General features: G+C 35.8%; 1 protein-coding gene across 1 annotated transcript; it reads right to left on the bottom strand.

Annotated features, from left to right (window-relative positions):
- Window positions 1-522: 522 nt before the first annotated feature.
- Window positions 523-16,231, bottom strand: LOC128993439 (RNA-binding protein RO60). The gene is made up of 11 exons (XM_054417335.1): window positions 16,035-16,231; window positions 11,878-12,097; window positions 11,275-11,455; window positions 8,989-9,141; window positions 6,869-7,086; window positions 5,762-5,967; window positions 5,009-5,135; window positions 3,912-4,011; window positions 2,831-2,982; window positions 2,236-2,405; window positions 523-1,534 (listed from the first exon to the last, which is right to left on the bottom strand). The coding sequence occupies exons 2-11, from the start codon at window positions 12,061-12,063 to the stop codon at window positions 1,402-1,404; spliced, it is 1,626 nt and encodes a 541-aa protein (XP_054273310.1). The 5' UTR covers window positions 12,064-12,097; window positions 16,035-16,231; the 3' UTR covers window positions 523-1,401.
- Window positions 16,232-25,407: the final 9,176 nt, after the last annotated feature.

Consider the following 25,407-nt stretch of genomic DNA (forward strand, 5'->3'; position numbering starts at 1 on the left):
ACCGGACTTAAAATGGACAACTGACTAACTATGTAAAAAATTATAGCTGTTCAACGACTCATTAAATTTGCAATGCTATACACTCCTCAGGGGAAGTACAACCACTAGAATACAGTATAGTTCAGCAAAAATGATGTTAAATCCCACAATGTGCATTGCATCACAACAAAACAGTTAAGTTTGGGACAAGCGACAGGTAAAATCATAATAAAACCAAACAAGTTAAATAGTAACATAAATAAAATATTATTATGGTTTTTCTTTTCTGAGAAAAATGAACAAACAGTTTTTGTCATAGAAATATAAATTATGTAAGCAATAGTACTAATGAGTAATAACCACAAAGAACATTAAATTAATAACAAATCACAATAATAAATTATCAATTGACAAATAATGATTAAATTGTTTTAAAAAAACATCCACAACTAATAGTGTAAACAATCTATTGCCGGAATTGATACTACCCAAACTAGTAGGCTACTAAATACACTATTAGGCAAATGGTGCAAGGGATAAATATTGATAATAATAAAAATATAATTGTTTCAGTATTATGTAAGCAAGGAAATGTATAAACAAAAAAATAACTTAAGAAAATTAAAATAATACAATTAATTAAAATTCAGATTAACATCAACTATCACAACAAAACTAAACACATGTCAGCGATATAAAAATGATTATGTCGATTGTACAAAAATAATTAACAAATATTCTAGAATATTTTGAACTATGTAACACTTCCTATCAAAATCAGTTTTTTCGCAGTTGTTTTGATCGAAATTAAAACAATCCATGAGTTTTATGTGAAACATTCTCAACAATGTTTGTATCACAGCAATGTTAACAAGTTACTGTCTTAGTGGTTTTTAAGATTATAAATATCTAATCACTGCAACTTTGAACAGACCTCTAAATGCAGATTCACAGCACTTCCAAGTATCTTCTTGTCGTCATCAATTGTCCAAAAACACAATTTCCACACTAGCACAATTTGTCATGTTCCACTTTAGAAGATCAACCGAAGAGTTTGTAACTTGTTGAGTATGTTTAACACATGGCTTTGGCAATCTTTTAAACGTAAATATAACGTCACAGAGTGTTTCTCTAACAGTAAATATTGTGATTTTACTTACATAAGTTAGACCACCCGAAATACAATTTCTATTAAGTGTAACTTAATTTCTATTAAGTGTAACTTATCTGTGTTTTCTCAAGTTAAAAACAGCAAAATCATAATTTAAAAATCAAACCCCCCATACAAAAATAAACACCTTACCTCAAAGACACTCTTTAGAATTTTACCACACAATAAATACTGCAAAGTCTGATTCTCGAATAAGAAACACTCTGGATTGTAGACGACTGATATAATCTCAGTAGACGCAGGTGGAGGCACTAGAACGCTCCCTTGGCGAACGCCTCGATCAGCCGAGGAACATGTTCGTCAAAGCCAATGACACACAGCATGTTTTGTCCTTCGACGTCCTTGTGAGTGCGTAGGTTGCCAGTCAGAGAGCAAGTCACCACTCTGTAAAGAGAACCACTTGGTTAGCTCAACAAGCTTCACTAGTCTCTAGCACTGGATTGTTTTTTAATTACTTCAGGCTGGGCTTAGATGTTGGGACCTTGTTACTAGGTCAAAATTCATTTGTGATTAGCAGGCTTTGAACCTGAAACCTTGGGGACCCAAGTCAAAAATCTTAAAATCTTTTTGTAGGGTTGTTACAGAACCTTTGTGAACCTTGTAAAAATAAACTCCTTCCAGAATAAATCTAGAGTAGTGAATGAAACCAACAAAAAAACTACATCAAAATGTGATTTTAATCCCCCATTGTCAGGCTTAGAAAATATAAAAATATTTTTACCACGACATTTTTTGTCTTGACAAATATACTTTGTTTAACAAAGTGAACAAAATAAGACCCCATCATATCAGTAAACACAAGAGAATCCTCTCCAATAACAAATAGCAGGCATCTCATTTATGCAATGAGCAACGTCACTCAGAAAAAATATGTAAACATGTAAGTAACTTGAAAATGGTCAAATACTAACTCTTATCTATCTAAAAATAATTAGTGACTGCAACTTTTGGATCTACTGTTGAACTAAACCTTAATATTACTATAACATCTACAAGCATCTACAAGCCTTAAATAAATTCATAAGACCCACTTTTTTAAATTTAGAGATAACTTAAAGTCAATAATAACTCATTGCTACACTCACTTGGCATTAGGCAGATTCATATCAGTTCTGTACTTCTGGATGGCGACTCTTGTTCCGCTCGTCAACACCGTGTAGTTGCTGAGGATGATGAACACGTCATACGGCTTCTTTTTTACGTCCGCCCAATGGATTGCTGCAACAACGGAAGCTGGCCCAGCAGTTTCACTTTTCTACCAAAGCAAATCAGAAATTAATTTTTACTAATGAAAAATGGTACCTTAGGGCTCTACCCCTTCATGCCTTACAAGTTACAATGTTAAACTCTTTAAATCACAGATGGCAGTATTTTATGACTTAAAACAGACAAATACAGGCTGAAATCAATATTATTTTCAATATTGCCATTTGAAGGAATATTTTTAAACAAACTAAAGTACCTATAATTTCCTGAAAAGAAAAACCCTGTTTCGTACCCCACCAGAAAATCTGGAAAAAAATAAAAAATCCCTCCCCATTCCATAGCAAACCTACAGTCTGATATGTCCCTACTTTAATTGTGTAGGACTCTTAAGACCGTTTAAATGGAAATAATTTTCATGGAAACCACACTAGTGGCTCACAACCTTCTATTTTTGAGCTGTCGAAGTATACTAACTTCGCTGAACGTGGTTTCAAACTTGGCAATCTCACTGTCTTTGGTGAACGAGTGTACGTCGATGTCTCCTTTCTCCTCACTGAAGGTTCCGATGGTGATGTTGCTCTCGGACTCCACCCTCGTGAGGCTGAGGCACACAGCAGCAGCAGCCTCTGTCAACAAACAATCCCTAATGGTTAACTTTAAGGGTTAATTATTAGTTGTTTGTCTTTATGTTGCTATTCACATGGATTTTTACTCATCATTTTTTAATTAGACTAAAGTTTCCTTTGTTGAACTGAACAAAAATCCTCATCCGTTACCATCCCAAAAATCAGGAAGAAAATAAAATTCCAGTCCTAACCCAAAACACCTTTTCATAAAGGCCCCAACTTCTGAATGTTTACAAAATGTAAGTCTAAAGTGGATGTCAGTTACAAGAGCTTTAACAGGTCCAGAGTGAAACGATGAATGTTGCACTAAACAACAGGAATAACGACATGACTTCTTTATTTCCCTGTTCTTAAAACTATTAATGGTTTCAAAACTAATTTGATCACTGAATCAAACAGTTTACTTGCTCAGCCACTCTCCCAAAACACATGGTCAGCTTGTCTTAACTATACCTGAAACAAGTGTGGCCGGTTTCTCCTCTCTTACTTTTTTGGCCCAGGATATTGATATGAATTTAACATGGAAAACACGTATTAAATGTAAGACAATGATAAAGTTTCAATGACTGCGGAAGAGGATGATGTCTACATGGCCGCGGAAGATGATCAGAAATTAACCGTGAACGCGGAAGACGACAAGAATGTCTCCACAACCGAGGGAAATGTTCATGAATGATTAAGACGATGATGACGTACCGTTTCTGTAGGGGTTATTCGGAGTTTTGGCGTGACCACGGGAGACAATGACGATGTCAAAACGGCCGTGGGAAATAAACAGAATTTGCCGTGATCATTGTGTACAATGATGTCTACACGACCGTGGGAATTTTAATTATCAGAATCAAACATTTCTGGAATCAACCCATCACAATTTTGCATAAAATAGAATAGCGTAAAACATACTACTTTCAAACAAATGGGTTACATACCAAGAGGTGTTAGGTGCATACAGCCGTGACATCTATCGGTGGTCATCTTCGATCGAACGTCGACTGCTACAAAGTAGCGCAGGTTGGTCGGTTTCTGAAACTGTGGTCATAACATTCAATAATACACTCTTTGACTGTAGGGTAAAACATGTGAAAAGAATCCGTAAAACTAAAATTTAACTCGTACAATTCTCATACGGTCTCAAATTACAAGAGATTTCTAAATTTATTTTTAGTCAATCAATGTACTTGATGCGGATTTATTCATCTGAAATTTTATTATTTTAGAATTTTGCATAGAGTTTTAGTATTTTTTTGATCAATACTTTTAAGGCAGTCCAAATTAGGACCAACTTAATTCTGGCCCGAAACTCTTTGAAATTTTATTATTACAGAATTGTCCAGTAGGCTACCAATATTTTTTTAATCAATAGGCCTACCTACTTTCCAATGCAATCCAAATTTTGACCGACCCAATTTATGGCCTGACCCAAAAGACTCGCTCACAGACCACTAAATGTTAAGCCAAGCAGCTCTGCAGCTACTAACCTATAAAAACCTTACTGATAAAACTCCAATAGGCCTATATAAGGAAATAAATAAGTAAATTGAAGCTTAGCAAAAATCAAAAATACAAAACTTTAATTATTTATCGCCTACTTATAAAAAATATTAAAAGAAAATTAGAACAAAGCTATTTTAACAAACTTTAAAAAAATCCAGTCCTGAAGTACCAAGTCCTAAACTATTTTGCAAGGGAAGATTTTGAGATACTTTCGTCCGTCGAAGAAAGTCCAAAAAAACGGCAAAAAGATTCTGCTTCATCGGTTGTCCATGAATTTAAGTTTCCAATGAGCTTCAGATGTGGTTAAACGTCACTTACCTAATACAATGTCTAGTGTTCTTTAAGTTTATTTTAAATAACTTTGCTGATCAAAATTTGTAATCATTAATCATTGTTTTCTTCATTTTTAAGCTAAGCTTGAAACTTTTTATAAACTCAAGCCTTGCAGAGAGGTGTGATACTAATATTTTTCACGACTCATTACTCAAGTTTTATCAATTATACAAAAGCATTGGGCATTTTAAAGACTTACCTTGTGAAGTGTTAGATAGAAAGTCATGAGCGCATTCTTTATCATCAAGTTTATCTTAGGTGGTTTTCTGGCTGGTGTTATTTTACTGATTGGATGGCCCATTTTTGATGCAATGTCCAAACAGTACCTAAAATCAGGTGTACATTTGTGTTTGGCATTTGATCCAGTTATTGGATATATATACTATAGTTCAATGTTTGATTGAAAATTCATTATTGCTTATAACACAAATTAGTATTGGCCACTGAACGTTTTAATTTATCTGCTATTCATTGTTGGTGTTAGTTGTTTAAGTGTATTATTAGCAACATATTCATGTTATTGTATCAGGGTCAGGTGGCAATTTCTTTCAGTTTGGATTGTTTAACAAACAAGTTTAACTCTTTCTGTATTTTGCGTAGCCTTGAATTAAGCAATTAAATAAGTTTTGCGTTTGGGTTTTGAGATTTGAGATTCAGCATTAGTTTTTATGGGTTTTGGTTTAGTAGAGATTCAAGATTTCTGGTTTTGACCATCAATATTAACATTTAATAACGTCAAACTGAGTCAAACCTACAAAATTTTACAGATATATTTGGGAGATAAGAAGCAAATTGTCTTAGTCATACGATCCCTCAACTTGTTGAAATAACGTTTTCAAAATAACAGAAATAGCACATGATGCCGCACGGGTGGATTAGATAACACAGAAGGTCGGATAACTGAAGAGCAAATAATAGACTTTTATGTACCGGAACTGTGCATAAAACCTACTTGGCAGCCTTCTCGTAAGTCATCAGTTCTATGTAGACTCGGACCGGATGTCCTTTGAACTCCTCTGCCTTCCTCATGTTGTTGAACACGTCCATAACACTCATCACCGTTATGTTGTTACCCTTCAAGAAGCCGTGGATCGAGATTCTTTGTAGATTTTCCAGCAACGTCCTCACATCCATATTGGGTATAAGTTGATTCCAAACCTGTGAAATAAGTTAATAATGTGAATTATACTCAAAATTAAATTACATATCATAAAAGGAGGACAGCTCAACAAAGGCATGACAAAATACTTCGATGTATTTTTATTTTTATAACTTTAAAGCCATCTGTCTGTCGGAAGGTCAAAATTATCGCTATCTTTTAAATGGGTCAACATAAACCGAGTCTTTTGGCCTGCAGATTGTGTTTTGTCCATCTGCGAGCCGACAAATTGAAATTGTTCCGTGACAGATTAAGCTAAGATTTCTGTGCCCAGAGGTTGTCTAGCTCTGCCCCTCAACACTTGCACCTCTGGAAACTGTCAAAACCCAAAAACCTAGTAATGTAGGTACTAATTACCAGTGGGTGTGTTGAGTGGTGTTTAGTACCAAATTCATCGTCCAGCGACTGCAGTTCCAGCCGCACCAGTGACAACGTACCTTTAGACCTGCTTCGGACATCCCTGGACCACACCAAGGCCTCCCAGACCTCAGTATAGGTATTGGTAGCTTCACAAACCTTTAAGTTTAATTTTGTCTGCCCGCATTTATAAGTTTAAAATTGCTAAACCGCTAATACCAAACAAGTGGTATTATTTCCCGTTTATTGGTGCTTGCTAGGAAAAGATAGAACAACTAATGGAGGAAGTGAGAGTGTCTATGTGACATAGTGACAATTGTCTGGGTAGCCTGTTGGTAACTCCTAAGTGCTTGTCTTCTAATCCGAAGGTCGCTGGTTTGATTCCAAGCAAGAATGTAAGGATCTACTGTTCACTGGATGGACGATTCAGTTTGTCAACACACATCTAACCACAGGGGTTGGTGGCCTCTTGTTTATCTTAAATCTTAATCTAGAACCCTATCACACAAATCTTACCACATTATAAACTAAGCATAAACCTACCTCTTGATACTTCAGAAGACCACTGGGTACCCGTTCAATGTTGTGAAGCTCTCTACCCACACGCTTGGCAGCTTCTTCTGGGTCCGAGACCCTTCGGAAGCTTTCCACAGAGTTCATGTATTCCAACAGCTCTTTCACTTGTTCATTGTCACTGTCTTTGTATTGTTCTGTGGTGCGCTTAGCGCCTTTTATTGCATATTTCAATAAAACGGTTTGTTCTGAAAAAATACATAATTTTAGGAAAATTTTCTGACAGGGTTAAATTATCTGTTGTTGTTGACGCCTTATGGCAAAAGGGTCCTTATGGATTATACGCATTTCAGCTGTTGAACCATTATCAGAATGATACATACAAGAAATTTGTAAAGAGCTATTTTTCCTTGTGGTGTAAGATATTGTTTTATAACCACATACCTATTGTTGACATCAACAAGCGGCGGCGGTGAAGCGAGCAAACCCCTTTGACCCGGATTATTAGTTCCGATAAGCCTTGGATATCCTAGATTTTCAGGATAGTCCAGGACGGACATTCAAGGCGTGGATCGCAGACAGTAATTGAGTTGGTGTCCTGTGCACGAGATTTCTGACATGAGTGTCATGGGATAGTTGTGCGGTGTTTTGGAATAAAGTTGAATAGACCCGCTTTTGGTGAGTGGCGACGTTCTACCCTGGAACTTTACCCACCCATTGTAGGCAGCTATCCTCGGAAAACGTTTGGGACTGCACTTGTAATATTTTTCAGTACAGGAAACATCGTCACAACTTTTAGGATGTGCATTAAAAGCTCAAAACAAAGCACATTAACAGATGTCACATAAAACACAAACTAGATAAATAAGCCATTTCTCTTGTAACAAGTACAGGCAGGGTAGTATGAAGCTGTACCAGGCACTACATAAATTTATGTAATCCATAGCTATTTTTATGAGTATGGAAATTAAAAAAAAATAATAATCCAAAATATTTTAATAATATGCATAGGCTCCCTGGCGTTAACTACTCTCAACCTAACCTAACCTAATTTAACCTCCCCCACTAAATTTTACAGTTTCTTCTTTCTTCCGAAAAACAAAAGAAAACAAAGAAAAAAGAATAACTAAGCCATGACCGCTCCTTGTGAATGCTTTACTTAAGTGGGAAAAAAACATAAATTAAACAAAACTTGTTACTGTAATTCTGGCATATACGATTTTGGACTAAATTAAAGAGGAGACACTTAGGAATAGAATCAAACCATTAACTGTTGACTTTTGGATTATGTTGACATTCCATTTACATGGTAGCTTCGATCAATAAGGTATGGTAGCTTATTTGTTACAACAACATAGTTGAATGAGTCCCTCAAAAGAGTGTTTTATAGTCGGTATAATCTCCTCTAGATTTTGTTACAACAACTTGTCCTTTCAGTTTTGTTTGTTGAAAAGTCTATTAGAAAGAAAAGACTAAATTATATTAAATTTAGTCAGAAGTTCAATTCAAATACATTCATTATCATTCTAAAACTCGCTTCAACAGTAATGGCATGTCAGCCAGCAATCATTTGATTAGTAGGCAAGAACTATTTCGGTACGGGTAGATTAATTTGTTGGTGAGGGCCTACACTGGGCTTTGTCAACACAAGTTATCAGTCAAATTATTCAGCCTTGACACCTTTAATATGTTTATTATAGATAATAATCTACTTACGTATGCCAGTAGGTGTCAATTGTAGATAATTATGCTGTACATGTTTCAAGCCTAGTACGGCTCATCTTCAGCAGCATTCTTGTATTTACATATATACACAAACACAGAACATTTTAGCATGCTATTTACACGTATTTTCGTAGCGTACGCTCGTTTAGGTAAAACTCAAATGTCGTCCGGTCGAGTTTTACCTAAACGAGCGTACGCTACGAAAATAAGTGTAAATAGCATGCTAAAATGTTCTGTGTTTGTGTATATATGTAAATAGTCGACAATCATCTCTCGATGTGAAATATTTTTACATACAAGAATGCTGCTGAAGATGAGCCGTACTAGGCTTGAAACATGTACAGCATAATTATCTACAATTGACACCTACTGGCATACGTAAGTAGATTATTATCTATAATAAAAAAAGTTATCAGTCTACTAACCTATCGTCACTGGCTTGACGTGCGCCAGTCGTAGTACATCTAAATGTGTCCAGCCGTGGTACCTCTTCTGCTTAAATAGAATATCTGCCAAGTCAAACGGCATCCACACCAGATACCATGAGGCTATCGCTTTCTTAAAGCCATTCCCACCTCCTGTAAAATAAAGTACAAACATTTGAACTCAAAGTGCATTCTAGTTTAAACACGTTCATTACGATGTATTTCATAGCTTAATAAAAAAAAATTAGCCTACATTATAAAACATCTAGATATTCCGTGCAGACCAATCTTCAAAATACAATAGATGGAGGATAGTGGCTATTGGTGATTTTTTATTTTAAGAGATTCACAAGCCCTGATGAGGAAAAACAATTTTCATTTTTTGGTTTCAAAATCATAAAAATGTTTCTGAAAGAAATACGGAACAATAAAAAAGAATCCCTACTAAAGAATGCAAAAATTTTAGTGTTTGTACTAGGGATGGACGAGATTGGATTTTTAGTTCGAGACAAAACGAGACGGGATATTTTATTTCTAATAAAGTTTTGAGATGAGATCGAGTCAGGATTGTCCTTCTCATAGATATCGGGAAATGCACATTCGCCATTTTAACCTGATTTTGTTACATTGTTATATACCTACTGATTTATGACAGGTGATTGGTAAAATTTAAAAAATGATTATAATAGGCAAGAGTATTAAAAAAACTTTTAATAAAAAACATCAGTATAAGAAAACAAATCTTACCTTGTTAAAAATAACTATTACGCAAAGGAAACATGGTGATATCAGTTAAGATATAGTTCAACATTGATTAATACAAATAGTCTGAAACATCAGTCTTACTAGTTAAGTATTAAATTACAATAGTAGAACTTTGAAAAATACTAAATTTATCAGTATAAAACATCAGCCTTACTAGTTAAGTAACAGTTTTTCAGTCTTGTGTTATTTTTAGAATGATTTTGGAGTGACTTATTTTGGCTATGTTTACAAACAACACAAACCGCGATATCTCACACTGCTTACACTTAACAAAAAATCTAATCATTTGCTATGTAAAAAAAAATTATAAAACAATTAAAACAAAATTTACGTGTAAATTAATTTTATAAAAACCCCTTAGCAAAGGAAACGCAACAACAACACGCTCCTGTATTGTGGGTATTGCATTGACTTTCTGCAGGCGTTTTTCACTTTTTTTTCTTGTCTTGTAGAATGAGATTTTTAATTTCCCGAAACTTCTAGACCCGTCCATCCCTAACAAAACTTCTGTTCAAGAAACAGTAATTTAGTAAAAAAATCTAGAGATGGTGGGCGTTCCTGCATTTCAAGTGCAATGCTGATGACCACACCTATGATGCTAAATACACCTGGACAGACTTTCCTGACTCAGATTCAGCCTAGCCACTGAAGATGACTCTTCAAAGTATGGGGAAACAGTTTGGCAGAAATTTACAAAGCGACAATACCGTTGACACGAAAAACCCCCAGTTCTGCAGATAATCATGTTCAGAGATGGGGTGGAGTTATCAGTGATTACTGTTTTTTCTCAGTATTCCATTGGGGGTTTGCATGCTTATGTGATCATTTGGACAAGCTGTCATTGATGTGGAATCTAGGGGATGTCAGATTAACAAGAATTCCAAATTAACAAGAATAGGCTATAAAGTACCCTTGATCAAAAGGAAATATATGGTTTTAAAACACTTAACAATGAATAAAAACAATGAATAAAATAAAATGAATAAAAATAAAACAATGAATAAACCTAGTAAAAAGTGAAATGCCTGTGTTAAAAATTCTGTCTGCGATATTTGAGTTCTCACAGTGGCCGCTAGGTAGCAAAGGTGCTACTATCGTCGCAGTATGGCGGTGCAAATAGAGCGCTGACTTTGGTACTTTCTTTTGAAGATCCGAGTAGCACATGACCAGCGTGAGTGACAAAGAGAATCAGCGTAGAGAGAGAGAGTGAGAGCGAAAGGTTAGCGCCTAGCAAGTGGCGGCCACACAAAGTTTGATTCAGCGGCAAAATACAGTTTGACTGGTCTCTTTTAGATTTTGCTTCTTATAAGGTGTATATGAATTGCTTTTTTGAAGAAATAAAATGTAATGGCATTACTGTGTGATATTTACAATATTTTAAAGAATTAAAACTATTTAGTGCCTACAATAGTTTCAACTTAAACGGATAGTATTGTGATTGCAAATAGGCAACAAAACAAAATGTAAAATAATTTTAAAACTATTAAGGTAATTTAAACAACCTAAGTATAATTAGCCTACCTTTAGAACCTCTCAATTCTCTGTAAAACTTGACAAAGAGAGTAATATCGTTTGGTGATCTACACACTTTTCGGATAACCTTGTAAGCTGCATTTTGAAGGACTACTTTGTTGGAGCAGACGCAGTACGCATATGCAAATATGATTGCGTCTGGCCACAGAGAAGTTCCATCAGTTTTTACCTGCGGAAAGAACAATTAGTAAACAAGAAAAGCAAAGTTATGTCACAAATCAGGAGTGCACTTAGGTGAAAAGACAAGATAAGTTACAGTGTTTATGCAACTAACCCATAAAAGAGTTGAAAACATGATTCCGAAAAGTGACTGGATAGTCCAATCAGAGGCGTTTATTCTTATAAGACCATAGGTTGAAAACATGATTCTGAAAAGTGACCGGATAACGGATAGTCCAATGAGAGGCGTTTATTCTTATTAGACCATAGGTAGGCCTAATATTAAATTTGAGGAAATATATATTTAGCCTATTTGAAGTTAGCTAGTAAAAGATACAACATTTTTTTCTGAAACTTAAGTGTTAAAATACAAACGTTCCCCTAACTACAAAGGTAAAACTAATTAGTAAAACTTATTTAAAACTTCCAAACCTTGACCATAGTGTCAATTAATTTTTCAGGTTCGTCTTCTTCAATCAGTTTTTTTAAAGAAGGTATATTTTCTTCGGTGTAACTCTTGTGGTGAAATCTGTCCCCTGGTTTATAGATAGGCTGTTCACTTCCGTAGTGGAGATACCTTTTAAACCGCATTTCTAGCAAGTCTCGCTGGTCCGACATTGTGGCTTCAACAATTAATTATATACACCTGAACCTGAAACAATCAAGTGTAGGTAATGAATGTGATGAACTTAGGGCTACAACTGTCAATAGGCCTAGGCCTAGTTTTATGAACAACAAACAGATGATGATTCATAAAAAAAGGATGCCCTTAGAACTCTTGATAATGTAGCACACACAACTTATGTTATCTGGCCAATCTATTGGAAAGAAGTATATCATGCACTAGTTAGGCTTCGGTCAAACAGTAACCAACCAACCTACCGTAGAGGAAAAAAGTTTAGACACTCAAGTTTGGAACTTTACAGAAAAGTAACTAACTTAGCCTACTTAAAAAACACAGAGTAGGCCTATCTAAATTTCTCTTGTTTTATTCTACGTTTTCCTGTGAAACCCCCAAAAAAATAGCACGTTAAGAAATGTTTTTATGACAGTGGGAAGGTAAAAAACTCCTTTTTAAGAAACCATCTCATGACCTTGAAAATTTCCACGATATGCCTTGAACCTAAACGTCAGAACTTCATCAAACTTTATAATACAATATAGACACATAGGCCTATACTGTAAGAATTAATTGGTATGGTTTCATAATTTTTACTTTACAACAAGAGTGTTTGTTGTAAATTTTTAGGTTAACTTTTTTTAAAAAACGTTTGCTGCCATGTTACCCCTATCGGGGCGACACCAGTTGGGTCGTCCGTGAGAACTTTCACCCCGAGGTTTTTTTGTCATTGCCGCTATTTGACAGTCTTTGAAATTCGTGTTTTATAGCAATACATATTCCAAGCTAACTAGATATTAATGTTATATTACATTCTGATGTTTATAACATGTCCAAACTTAGGTCACAAAGTACTAAAATGTTGTCACCCCGATGAGAGTGACGCTAATTTTTTCAACAACTTTATACTCTTTATTGTTATAGGTACTGGTAGGCTTATCTTAAAATTACGTAGGCCTAAAGTTACCCTTATTCAGCTTCTATATTTTATTTGAGTTTTTTGTAGGTACAGTTTATGACTGAAATTATTTCAAAAACATAGGCTTAAGTCGTTTGAGTTATAGTTAGCCTATGAAAAACAGATACGAAAGTAAAACAAAAATTTCTTTTTAAATCTTTTATGTCAAACTGTGGAAAATATTATACCGGTACATTGCTAAGAAAAGAAATATATGTAGGCCTAACGGGTTAATTGTATAGCGCCTAGGGCCAAATTATGAATTAATACACCGATATCTGCTTTTAGTGAAAGAAAACAATGACTAACTTAGGCCAACATTTATGCTAAACTGTAGAAAAGTATAATTACATTTTTTACAGCTGTCTGGCTGTAATCTGGTCTTTTGGAAACATCAATAGACTAACTTACTACTTTCTTCAAATCTACTATTGAATCAATGTTTTGTAATATTTCCATCATAGGTGGTTGAGTAATGAATACACAAACAATTAAAATAAGTTAGGTAATTAACTTAAGGTAAATAATAAAATGTAAACAATAAATATGACAAAGCAGCCGAAGACATCAGAGGAAGCTTCACACCATTAATATGTTCCACGGAAGAGTCCCCCACAAAGAATATGAAGCATTTCAGAGGAGAACAAGCGAAGCCCTGGCTGTAAAATGGAGAAAACCATACTCCCAAATTATCGGATGGTTGAGGATCCAAAGCCAGCTTTCCATCATTCGAGCAGTTTCGCTTAGGCTACGGGGAACTAGACGAAAAATTCAAAGCATTCAATTTTAAGACGGTGCCGCAATTCCCCCATTGCTCTATTGAGCTTTCATTTTATTTTTTTTATACATCTCAAGTATCTAGTATTTTAAAATTTAATGTTTTATTATGTAATATGCAAATTATCACATTAAAGTCCATTTTTCCATGTAAAAAAAAAAAATAATAATAATAAAATGTAAATTGAAGGTAATAAAATAAAGTGTAGCCTAGTTTCTTTTTTTATCCTAGTCGCCAATTAATAGGCTTAAATACAATAACTTATAACATGCATACGTTAAGTTAACTGTTCTCATAACAGGAACTGAAAAGTAAATAGGTAATATGATACTAGCTATTACCCGCGGGCTTCGTCTCGTTTGACTTCATAGTAGCCTAGACATACCCCCTCAACCGACGCTACCCTCCTTCCAGCACTGTTCTCAGCAGTCATTTGCCTTTTGATGGCTGCCTTGGTTGGGTTGTAGTGTGTTTCTTTGTGCCCTTGCTAAGTTAGTCGCAAACTTACTAGTCAATAGGTACCCTTAGAGTATGGTAAAATAGCTGGCTTGTGTAGCCTATAGTAGTAAAACTGCTGGCAGTACGTCAAATTTACATATTGATACCCTTCAGTAATTGACGATACCTTTCTAGGGTTAAAGGCTTAAGTTTCGTTAAGAGCTAAATTAGCCTTTACTGAACTTAGAAAAAAACAATAAGTTAAATCTGCCAAATTCATACAAATAGTAATAGACGTAGGCTAGTGTTAGGTTCGACTAACAACCAGGTCAGCAAATTCCATAGTCTACCCATTTTTGTTTGAATGCCAGATAGGCTAGGTTAGTAAGATAATCATGGATTTAGCTAGAATAGGGCCTAGGCCTAGGCTCAGGGCCGATTTACCGAATAGGCACGGTAGACACGTGCCTAGGGCGCGAGGCAATTGGCTTTTTTGGGGGGCGTCAAAAATTTGGAAATTAAAAAAATTTTGTGGTAGTATTTGCAAGCTATTGCGGTAAACTTCTAAAAACCCCTCGCGGCCGTGTAGGCATCGTAATCGTCTCCCGCGTTTGCGGCAAGACTCTTAGGCCTACTATTTTCTGCAGTCAGGTCGTTTGTACCGTACATAAAATTATCGTCTTCCATGATCGAGGCAATAGGCTACATATCCGGCGGTTGTGAGTAGATTATCATCGTCTACCGCAAATGAGGCAAAATTCTGATATTTTCCCGCGGTTGTGAGGACATTATCCTCGTCTTGCGCGATCGCAGTCAAATTCTGACCACCCCTCACGGTCGTGAAGACATCATATCGTCCCCCGCGGTTGTGTGGACATACTTATCACCTCCCGCGATTGTGGCAAAATGGTAATCATCTGCCACGGTCTTGTGGAGATCATCATCCTCTTACTGAAATTAGGCAAATTTTTTTTACGTTTTCGTGTGGCCATTATCATCGTCTTGCGCCATTGCGATAAAATTCTAATCACCCCTCGCGGCCGTGAAGACATCATTATATTGTCCATCATGATATGTGCGATCAGGGTAAATTGAAAACTCCAGGTAGAAATAAGTTACAAAATTCAAGGTTCAAAAATCTCTCGCATGATTCCCGGATTTCCCGGTCTGTGGACACCCTGTTATATATATATTGCAAAGGGGCGCTACTATTAGATGTGCCGGTACTTCAGTATTAAACGGAGGCCACATTTTGTCAGCGCGCTGCGGCGGTTATGTTAGGTTGGGTTATCGTAAATATTATGTGTGTAGGACTTTCCTTGCTTCGTTATGAATCGAACGATACTTTCTATTATGATAACCCAACCTAACATAACCGCCGCAGCGCGCTGACAAAATGTGGCCTCCGTTTAATACTGAAGTACCGATGTGCCTAGGGCGCTGACAGGGTCAAAAACGGGCCTGCCTAGGCACAATCATGGAAGCTTTTAATGTCTAAAATAGCAGTACCTAGGCCTAACTTTGTTTATAAATTTGGAAATAGTAATTATTTCTATCAATTGGTAATCAAATCTATCCATCTACAAATAATTAAGTTAGCATATCTATACTTTTTATGAGGGTAACTTAGACATAACTTGACAACTTTAACTTAGGCCTACTAGCCTAGCATAATACGAACAAAGAAACAACCATTTCATAAGAAATTGTTACTTATATTTTCATAAATTCGAATAGGCCTAGGACAAATTAATTTTTCTACCCATTTAAAAAACTAAGAAGTTAGGTAGGCCTACCTTTTGTTGTTACTTTTTCGGCTCTTCCGAATATGACGAGAGTGATAAGATGATGGATGAATGAAATCAGATTTAGAATTAGATTATCAGACGTTGCCTAGTTTACTTCTGTCACAGTGTGCACTCGCACTGTAAATTCACTATTCAGTATTGTAATATTGTATAGAATCAAGAATGGGATGACAATGAATAGAGAATAGAAAATGAAATAGAAATAGATGACATGAGAATGATGGAACGATGGAACGACCAGACCAAAAACCAACCAATGCGAATGCACCAATCGTCGTCGTCGGTCGTGGTCGATTGAAATTGGATTGGAATGGAAATTGAAATGGAACAGGAATGGTGGAATGAAGGAGATGATTCCTTTTTCCTTAGAAGGCTGCATTGGATTCATACCATGAAACCAGAGTTTAGCAGACTGTCCGGGTAGATCTCATAACTTCGAAGCTTCTAATCAAATTTATCAGCACAGGATCCGAATAATCTGAATACCATTAGCTCCAAAAACCAATCTAAAATACGTTGAAAATAGAAATGTTCACGCAGCTTTGAAGATATGTCTATGTCACACTCAGGGTTCAAAACTCGAACAAATAATGACATACGGTTACCCTTTTCACTTTTCAAATATTAAGTTGGTTGAAACAGTTACTAATTTACATTAAAATTAAAGTTATCGTCTACAGATGGCTAAAGAGAATTACATCCATGAAAAGTGACGATTTACCTACCTCAATCTGAAAGCAGCCTGCTTAAAACTAATCCATTTCCATTAACTGTTTTGTATTTGGTTTACAATCCAACACTATCAGCGGTTAAATTACAATTCACAATTTTGAAACCCTTAAAGGGGGTTAAAAAGAGTTTAAGCAGAACCATAGATAAAACATACTCCCGCAGCACTGGCTTTTTTGATAGTGCCATAGATTAAAAGTTTAATCTATGATAGTGCCCTCTAGAAATAAAACAAAGGCTTGGGGAGGCGAATTCCCAAAGGAAGTTAGACGTACCTTTTTAGGATGAACAGGACCTAGTCCTTGTGCTAGCTTACGAGTATTGTCACCTTAATCGTAAAAGTCATTTGAGTATGACGACTAAAAAGGGATGTAACAGAGAAAGCCCTTGTATTGAGTATATAGGTAGAGAATTCCAGATAAGCAATACAATTCAGTCACCATCCACCATCATATGACTCAGTAAAAAGATTGTCCTGATTAATACGTTTGATTAATACTGTTCTGTTTATAAAAAACAAAACCAATCTATAATGAAATGAAATGAAATGAAATGAAAAAAATGAAATGAAAAACGTCTTTATTTAGCCAGCGTTATTCAAAGTACAGTTCTTTGATTTTCAATACAACTGTTGTCAAACTAAACGTAATTGGTCAGCTTATACTAGACTATTGCAACAATACATTTTAGATCAACTGGCTAATTATTATCGGTATAAAATAAATCTTTCAAACCCCTTTTAAACCTAGAGAGGTTTACTGATTTGAGGTCAGTTGGAAGGGCATTGTAGGCTTGGGGCCCAAAGTAAGAAAAGGCTTTCTTCCCTAATTCCGTTCTGACCCGTGGCAAGTGTAGCAAGCCTTCCTGCCGAGTGAGGCGAACGCTCACCTCAGACCTGAAAACCAGTTTCCTTCTGATGTATTGGGGACACTCCGTTAACAAAGTTTTATGAACAATTAGAACGGTTTGAAGATCACAGCATTGTTTAACTGTCAAGATGTTTGCCCTTGACCTATACTCGCTGATATGATCCGACCTTTTTAAGTTGAAGACAAATCTCAGAGCACTGTTCTGAAGTCTTGTGAGAATATATTCTCTTGAGTAAGGCTGTTACCAAAAGAGGGAAGAGCATAATAAATAGATGGAAGAATTATAGCACGAACTATTTCAAGTTTGGTTGACATTGGTAGAACAAACCTAAACCTATTAAATAATCGTAATTTAGCAACAACAGTTTTACAGATGTGTCTCACATGTTCAGAAAAATTGAGCCTAGAGTCCAATTTGACACCAAGGAATTTTAATGAATCGCTAACAGGCAACGGCTTATCATTTAGAAGAACTTCACAATCAGTATCCTTGTTGTGTTGGCTTTGCACAGAGTAGTTTACGATTCTTAAAACAGAACACTTGTCAGGATTCAGCTGAAGACCATGATCATTAGACCATTTATTAACACTTATCAAGTCGCTATTCATGCGGGTGACTGCTTCAGGAAACTCAGCCAAAGGGTAAGATAAAATAAGGTGCGAGTCGTCGGCGTAAGAATGGACAGAGCAGTGACTAAGCTGTGACTCAAGGTCGGCAGTGTAAATCAGGAAGAGGATAGGACCTAAGCAACTGCCCTGGGGAACCCCCGACACTTTTGGTAAAAAATGTGAAACCTGATCATTAACTCGAGTTTGTTGTGACCTATTACGGATATAGGAGGAAAACCACTGCACAGATCGACTATCAAATTGGTAAAAACTCAGTTTGGCTAACAGAAGATCGAAACTAACTGAATCGAATGCCTGTGAAAAGTCCAAACCAGTTACAATACTACCCCAATTTCTATCTCTTGCACCAATCAATTCATCCATGACATTCAGAAGAGCTGAACTAGTGCTGAACCCCCTTCGAAAACCTGACTGTGTTTTAGGAAGAATTTCCTCTGACTCAAGATACGAGACTAATTGCTCTCCAATCACTTTTTCCAATATTTTGGAAAGCACTGGAAGAATTGAAATGGGTCTGAAATCAGAAACACATGAAGCATTGGTCTTTTTTGATAGCGGAATTATAATACTCTGTTTCCAGGCACTGGGAAAAATGCCAGTAGTCATGGATAAATTTACAAGATGACAAATAGCAGAATCACAATAATAACTCAACGATTTAACCATATCAACAGAAATGCCGTCCACACCAACAGCTCGGGTTGTGATGCTGTTCATGACATCCCTGATTCGTTTCTCTGTCACTAGACTGAATGAGAATTTATTCTTCACTTGGCTACTTTTGTTCTCAGCGTAGAACTCAATCCTGCCCCTGTCTAAACAACCTTTGCCGCCCATTGCGGAGAAATATTTATTCAAGTCCTCAGGAGAGAAGGTACACTCATTTTCTCTGCTCGAGCCCAGTACGCCATTGCTTCTCAACGATGACCAAAAACCTTTTGGGTCCTTATTCTTTAATTGACTTGAGAAGAACCGCTTTTTTGCGCTTCTTATGGCCGAGTTTAATGTGTTTCTTGCTTTAGTGTAAGCAGATCTGGTCGAGCTGTTCCTACAACTCAAGAATGCTTTATGGCAATTGTTCTTAATTTTTGTCAGAGACAAAATATGATCGTCTCTCCATGGAGCTCTTTTCCTCGTTACACGTCTTCTCACAACCGGTGCACAAGAATTGGAAATGTGCAAAATTTTATTATTTAGAGCATAAACAACTTCATCAACTTCTTTGAGGGAAGCTATTTCATCCCAGTCACACTTTGATGCTAGTTCGGTAAAGAGGTCCACATCAAGGTTTTTCAGATTTCTGTAAGTTACATATTTCGATTTGCTCTTCTTTTTACAATATGGAAAATCGCAAAAAACCAAATTGTGATCCGTTATTTTTCTTCCAGCAGAATCAAGAATCTTCGCTGTGTCAATCATTCCAACATCGAGTTTAATATTCTTTTCTACAATTATAAGATCTATCAGGGTAGAAGAGGATTCAGTTACACGTGTTGGCTCCCTGACAAGTTGATTTAGGTTCAAAGCTTGGAGAATTGATGACAGATACTTGGAATCAGGTTTTGTCATGTCCAGCAGATTGACATTGAAATCACCCTGTAGTATGATGGAATCCACCTCTGAGGCCTGATCTATAAACAAAGCATACAACAATGAGCTAAGAGAAGAATAAGGTGCAGAAGGTGGTCTATATGCAAAGCAGATACATAACTTTGTGTCCTTGAAATTGACGACTCCACAAATATATTCAATGGAACAATCAACATTTTGAAGTTGCATGGAAGAGAAGCTCAAACCATTTTTAATGTACAAGGCCACACCACCCCCAATTCTTCCAATTCTGTCATTTCGGATCAAATTGTAGCCAGAAATGTCATAAACACTCGAGGAATCCTCAGGTGACAACCAAGATTCCGTAATGCCCAGCAGATCAAACTGAAAGTCCACCACAATTGTACAAATCTCCTGGAAACCAGTGTTCAGGGAGCGAAAATTAACATGAGCTATCTTAAAACTTGAGAGGGTTGACCTGTCTCGTTTCCCGACAGAGGTATTGGTTGCGGGTAACTTGGAAGACTAGATAGGACAGATACTACAGAATCATTACATGGAGTTACATTGACTGTTTGTGAATCTCTGTTTTCATGAGACTTCATCATAGCTTGACACAGGAACTCACTAAGAAGATGATTTCCAAGACGACTTAAATGCCTACCATCACGAGCCAAATGGCGCTTAGAAACCAATCGAGAAGCATCGACAAACTCTACTCCAAAGTTGTTGCACATAAGAAATAGTTGCTCATTAAAAAGTGAAAGGGCTCGATGACTCACGTCACTCCGAATAAGGACGCTGTTCAAAAGGATTCTAGCTCTAGGGAAGGCGGACTTGGCCACACTCAGCAGGTCAGCCATGGAGTGCAACGCAACTTTTTTTCCCCAACCTCCATTATAATCAGGCCCACCATTATAATTTATTACAAGATCATTGGTTCCCACAAAGAGATAAATCAAGTCAAGTTGGTCAGAACTGTATGTAATAAGTTTTTCTTTAATGTGTGATATTTTTGCCCCTGGATTCATATCAACTACAGCCCCACTTTTTGAACATTTGTCCCCAGAGTACCTCAACAAGGAGTCCCCAAGCAGCAATGTCCCTTTCAATGGGCCTTCTTCAGGCATATGTCTAGTTATACCTTGTCCATTAGAACTTTGTCCACCATGACGGTATTGATTTTTAGTATTGATTTTATCCTTTATAGAACTCGTTTTCCCTAATTCCTTGCCTTTATTTGATTGAATGTTACTATTTGCAACAACCCTTGGCTTAACTATGATTTTACTAGCCCTATTAACTTTCCACTTCCCCGACACATTTTCAACAATTCTTTCACATATTTCTTTGTCATCAAGACATAGAGCATCATAACGATTTTTACTAGTAAAATCCTGACCACTGCTTACAGCTAAGGTATTAGGTTTAGAACATTTCTTACTCTTTGACTTAACTTTATCCCATTTTGCAGCAGACAAAACATGCCCCACGCAGGGGGCAATACTACTACCGGCAGAGGCAGACCCAGATCTCTCTACAGGGTTCAGACTTGTACTATGATTGGTGTTGTTTAAAGTAATGGGAGCAGACCCAACGGATAGTTCAGGATCTAATTGTTTTACAGGATCTCTATGTACGTCCTGCTTTGAATTACTGCTACCAGATACATCAAGATTGATGTAAGACCAGGTTTGAAAATACTTATACCAGTCCGTGAAGCAAATTTGACCAGGGCAAAATTTTCTACAAAAACCCTCATTCACAAACTTTGTATTTAAAAGTACATTCAAACCACACTCAAATGCATTTGTTTGTTGTGGACAACTTACTTCAGTGAAACAACTCTCCCCAAAACCAAGTTTAGCAGACACAGCCTTTGCTGCGAAAACATTTGTGTTTTTGAGTGAATCAAAGTGAAACACTTTTTTTAAAGCAATTTCAATAAATAACATACTCCAGTGACATCCATTATCCTGTAAAAAGGATGTAGAATTATTATTTACACATACAAAGGCATAGTGTGCATTGCAAAAAGACAAACTAGATTTTATAGATTCAACTTCTTCAGGACTACCATATTTGACAAGTTGAGTTACTGTTGGACCCAAAAACACTACATGTGATTGTGTTTCCTTACGACTAGCAGTGAAACTATCAAAATAACTGTCCAAAATGTTATCTTCGATCCACCTACTCTTAAGCCACGATTTTGCCTCAGCTTCCTGAAGCTTTACTTTGAAATGGGCTACAGTATCAACCAATTCTCTTTTAAGGGTTTTATCTTTTTTTAAACTTAAATTAAGCTTGTTGATAGTTTCATCTTTTTCCAAGATTGAAGTTTTTAATGAATTGCATTCATCATTTAATAAAACTAGCTTGGCCTTAATCATCTACTTTTTTAATGTATTAACTTTAATGAACGAAGCATGCCTTTTTATGAGGCCTTTTTTTCGATACACTTAAAGTGTCTTTGTCAAGCTCTAAAACGTGATTTTGTCGCTCCTCCATGCAGAAGTCGTCAGAAGATCTTCAAAACATTCACATAACAACGGTAGCGACAAATATTTAGGTTATACGAAAAACACTGCAAGGCAAGGCCGTTGATAATGATTACGGTTCTGCTGCGGGCTCATGTGTAGGTCTAGAAACTTTAGTCAGCATTTCACAGATTAAATTTGAACTGCAGACGGAGGTGTATGATGAAATGTATAATGAATGTCATAATCCTTACAAATTTGACGTAAAAACTAGACAACATTTTCTGGTTGAGAAAGTGCAGTATCCCACACCTTGTAGCTTCTTGTTATAGATACGAATGTTTCATACATGGAGTCCTGTGAACATTTCGGATTGTATACCATAAGCCCAAAGTCATCCAGTAAAGACCTTCCCACACCAGTTGGATGCTGAACCCGATGAACACTCCCAGTATGCCCAAACTGTAAGCGACAAACTCACTAGCACTGGTCATCTTACGACGTAGGGTAGAGAGGATGAGGGGATCGGAGAAAGAAAATTGTATTTTGGTGTTCTCCCCCGGCGCAAGCGTTTCTGTGATATAATTTTCTGGGACTGTGTATTCTACAGTGACGCAATCTACGGGACAATCACACTGGCAAATCTCGTGTTTATGTGTATGCCAGATCAAGAACTTGTTATTTGCAATACATTGCAGCGCGTGTTGGTTGCTACATGTATTAAAGGAACTTTTCTAAATCCGTGTTATATAAACGGTATACAGAAAGAAAGAACCGATTTGTTAACCATGGAAACATAGGAAAGTCATAGAACGCCACCAAGCAGGAGAAATAGAGATTTAAAAAATTACTATCGTTATCAACCTATATAATGAAGAACACCTACAATATGAAGATTCCCACAAACAATGAACAAGGATGTTAGCCGAAGTGCTACTATTTTGTAGGAAACATGGACTTAACTTTATGATGTTTGGTTGAGGAAACCCCTCTAAAGTTGAATTAAACTGGAACGGCAAGGACATTAAATATGTGTTTTCATAAAAGTCAAGTGATTTTAAAAGAATATGATTACATCCAAGAAACCTTTAAAACTGTCATTGAAGGATTCGCATTATTCACATTTAAGAGAAACAAAAAAACCATCAGAACAACATTAGGCCTTTCAATTCAGCATTTCTTCAGGTAAATAGAATTTACGTTATAACAGTAACTAGCCAAATAAATGCCAATTGAAGCAAATAAAATTATGACAGAGAGGCTATGAAGAAAATCAGGTAGTTCTTAAGTAATGTAAACAAATTGTTATCGCTATAAAAAAATGACAGAAATTTGTAAACGTCCTGGCGACAATGAGTGCAATGGGTGGTACCATGCAGACCATATTATCATTGGCGAAGATCAACATGGACAACCCAATGCGGGCTATAAGTGGGAAACATTAATTTGTAGAATACACCAAACAACCAGATCAGTTTTTCAAAAATGATAAAATATTTACAAGAAATGTTGATTATATGAAACTGATAGGTACGTAATCTATGAGTTGAGTATTTTAAACTCATCGGAAATTATGACTTTTATTCGTTTTTAAATAAGTTATTTGTTTTTAAATCACCACTTTACTTCTTTGCAATAGCACGATTTCGAGCAACATGTACACTAGTAGGGAATTATTGTGACTCATCTACAGCCTAGAATCCATAGTTGACTAAATCAATAACCGAATAATTTATGATTTAAAAAAATATTGAGCACTATAAAAAAGGTAAAATAAAATGTCACATTTATTAATTGAATATTTGCTTTAAACGGGCATTATATGATATGGAGAAGCACCCAATAAGTGTAGTTCGGCCTTAAATGGATGTGGTGTGATGTAAACATAAAAAGTCCTCCAGCATTTTGCATAGCCTTTATTTTTTTACAATATTTTACTCTTGTACCATTCTATATACATTCCTAAACACTTATATACAGTCACAGAGATAGAAAATATGAATAGCGAAAATTTAACATATATATTCATTGTTGCACCATATTTCTTGTATGGTGAATTTTTCATATGCATAGTTATAAAAGTGTGCATTGTATTTTCATGAATGGTGAGTTAGCACCAATAATCTTTTGCGAAATAGCTTTTGAAATCCCATTTAGAATTTTAAAAACAGTAATATGAATTAATCCAGATACATATTTATCATTGCTATCTAGACTACAGCTTTAATTTAATATCGGCTACCTCCTCAGGGGCGCTCGATATAAGTATGAAGAAAATCATAAAAGGTGTTTTTAGTTGAATACAACCGCAAATTTGAGCTAAAAATAACAATTGGGTAAAAAATTGCAGCCGTGTAAAAATTCAAAAGGGCAGATTCAAGAAATAATGGAACGGCTGCCATATTTTCGACTCTGTTGTCCGTTTGGCTTCAAATTTGCGGCATTGTATTATACCAGTAACAACCTTTAATTTGATGATGTACATATTATCCTTTTTCTTACATATACGATTTTCTTCTGAGTTTTAGAGGGCCATCTCCCTGAGGGGATAGGGTCTCACTGAATAATGTGTTAAAATTATTTTAACGCCCAGTAACTTTGTACAAAAATTTATAGCTCTATCTTCTTTACCATAGAAATATTTAGCTGTTCCGGGAATCTTTTACACCCTGTACATGCACAGTATGTGGGGACATCTAGACCTTCGGTAATAGCTTATTCACTATGTGGGTAATTCACTAAAATATACAAACTGGTATAGTCAATACTTGTCTTAGATGATCAGAAGGATTTCAATCAAGAAATTGGTTAAAAAATAACAACATATTGTGTTTTGATTAGTACTTAAATATACCTATATCACATCAACCACAATGTAAAAAAAGGTAATTTATTATTAAAATTAAATTGATTAAATATTAGAATTATTAATTTAAATAAAAATTTAAAAAATTCTATGGTCGCTGTTATTAATTAAACTGAAAATTTAATTCAATTTTTATTAAAATAATACTGCATTTTATAAAATCTGCAAAATATTATCATTATATTTTTAACAGCACACAATAGCAAGTAACATTTACCATCGAGACAACAGATTTT

The sequence above is a fragment of the Macrosteles quadrilineatus genome, unplaced genomic scaffold (genome assembly GCF_028750875.1).
Source record: "Macrosteles quadrilineatus isolate MER2022 unplaced genomic scaffold, UCM_ALF_1.0 Scaffold_4__1_contigs__length_99947679, whole genome shotgun sequence".
Lineage (NCBI taxonomy): Eukaryota > Metazoa > Arthropoda > Insecta > Hemiptera > Cicadellidae > Macrosteles > Macrosteles quadrilineatus.

Coding starts and splice junctions, on each gene's coding strand:
- LOC128993439 (XM_054417335.1), bottom strand. CDS start 12,063: ATGTCGGACCAGCGAGACTTGCTAGAAATGCGGTTTAAAAGGTATCTC. Junction 7,087..8,988: donor CGTCAAGCCAGTGACGATAG/GTTAGTAGACTG, acceptor GTATTTTTTCAG/AACAAACCGTTTTATTGAAA. Junction 5,136..5,761: donor ACTTACGAGAAGGCTGCCAA/GTAGGTTTTATG, acceptor ACCTGATTTTAG/GTACTGTTTGGACATTGCAT.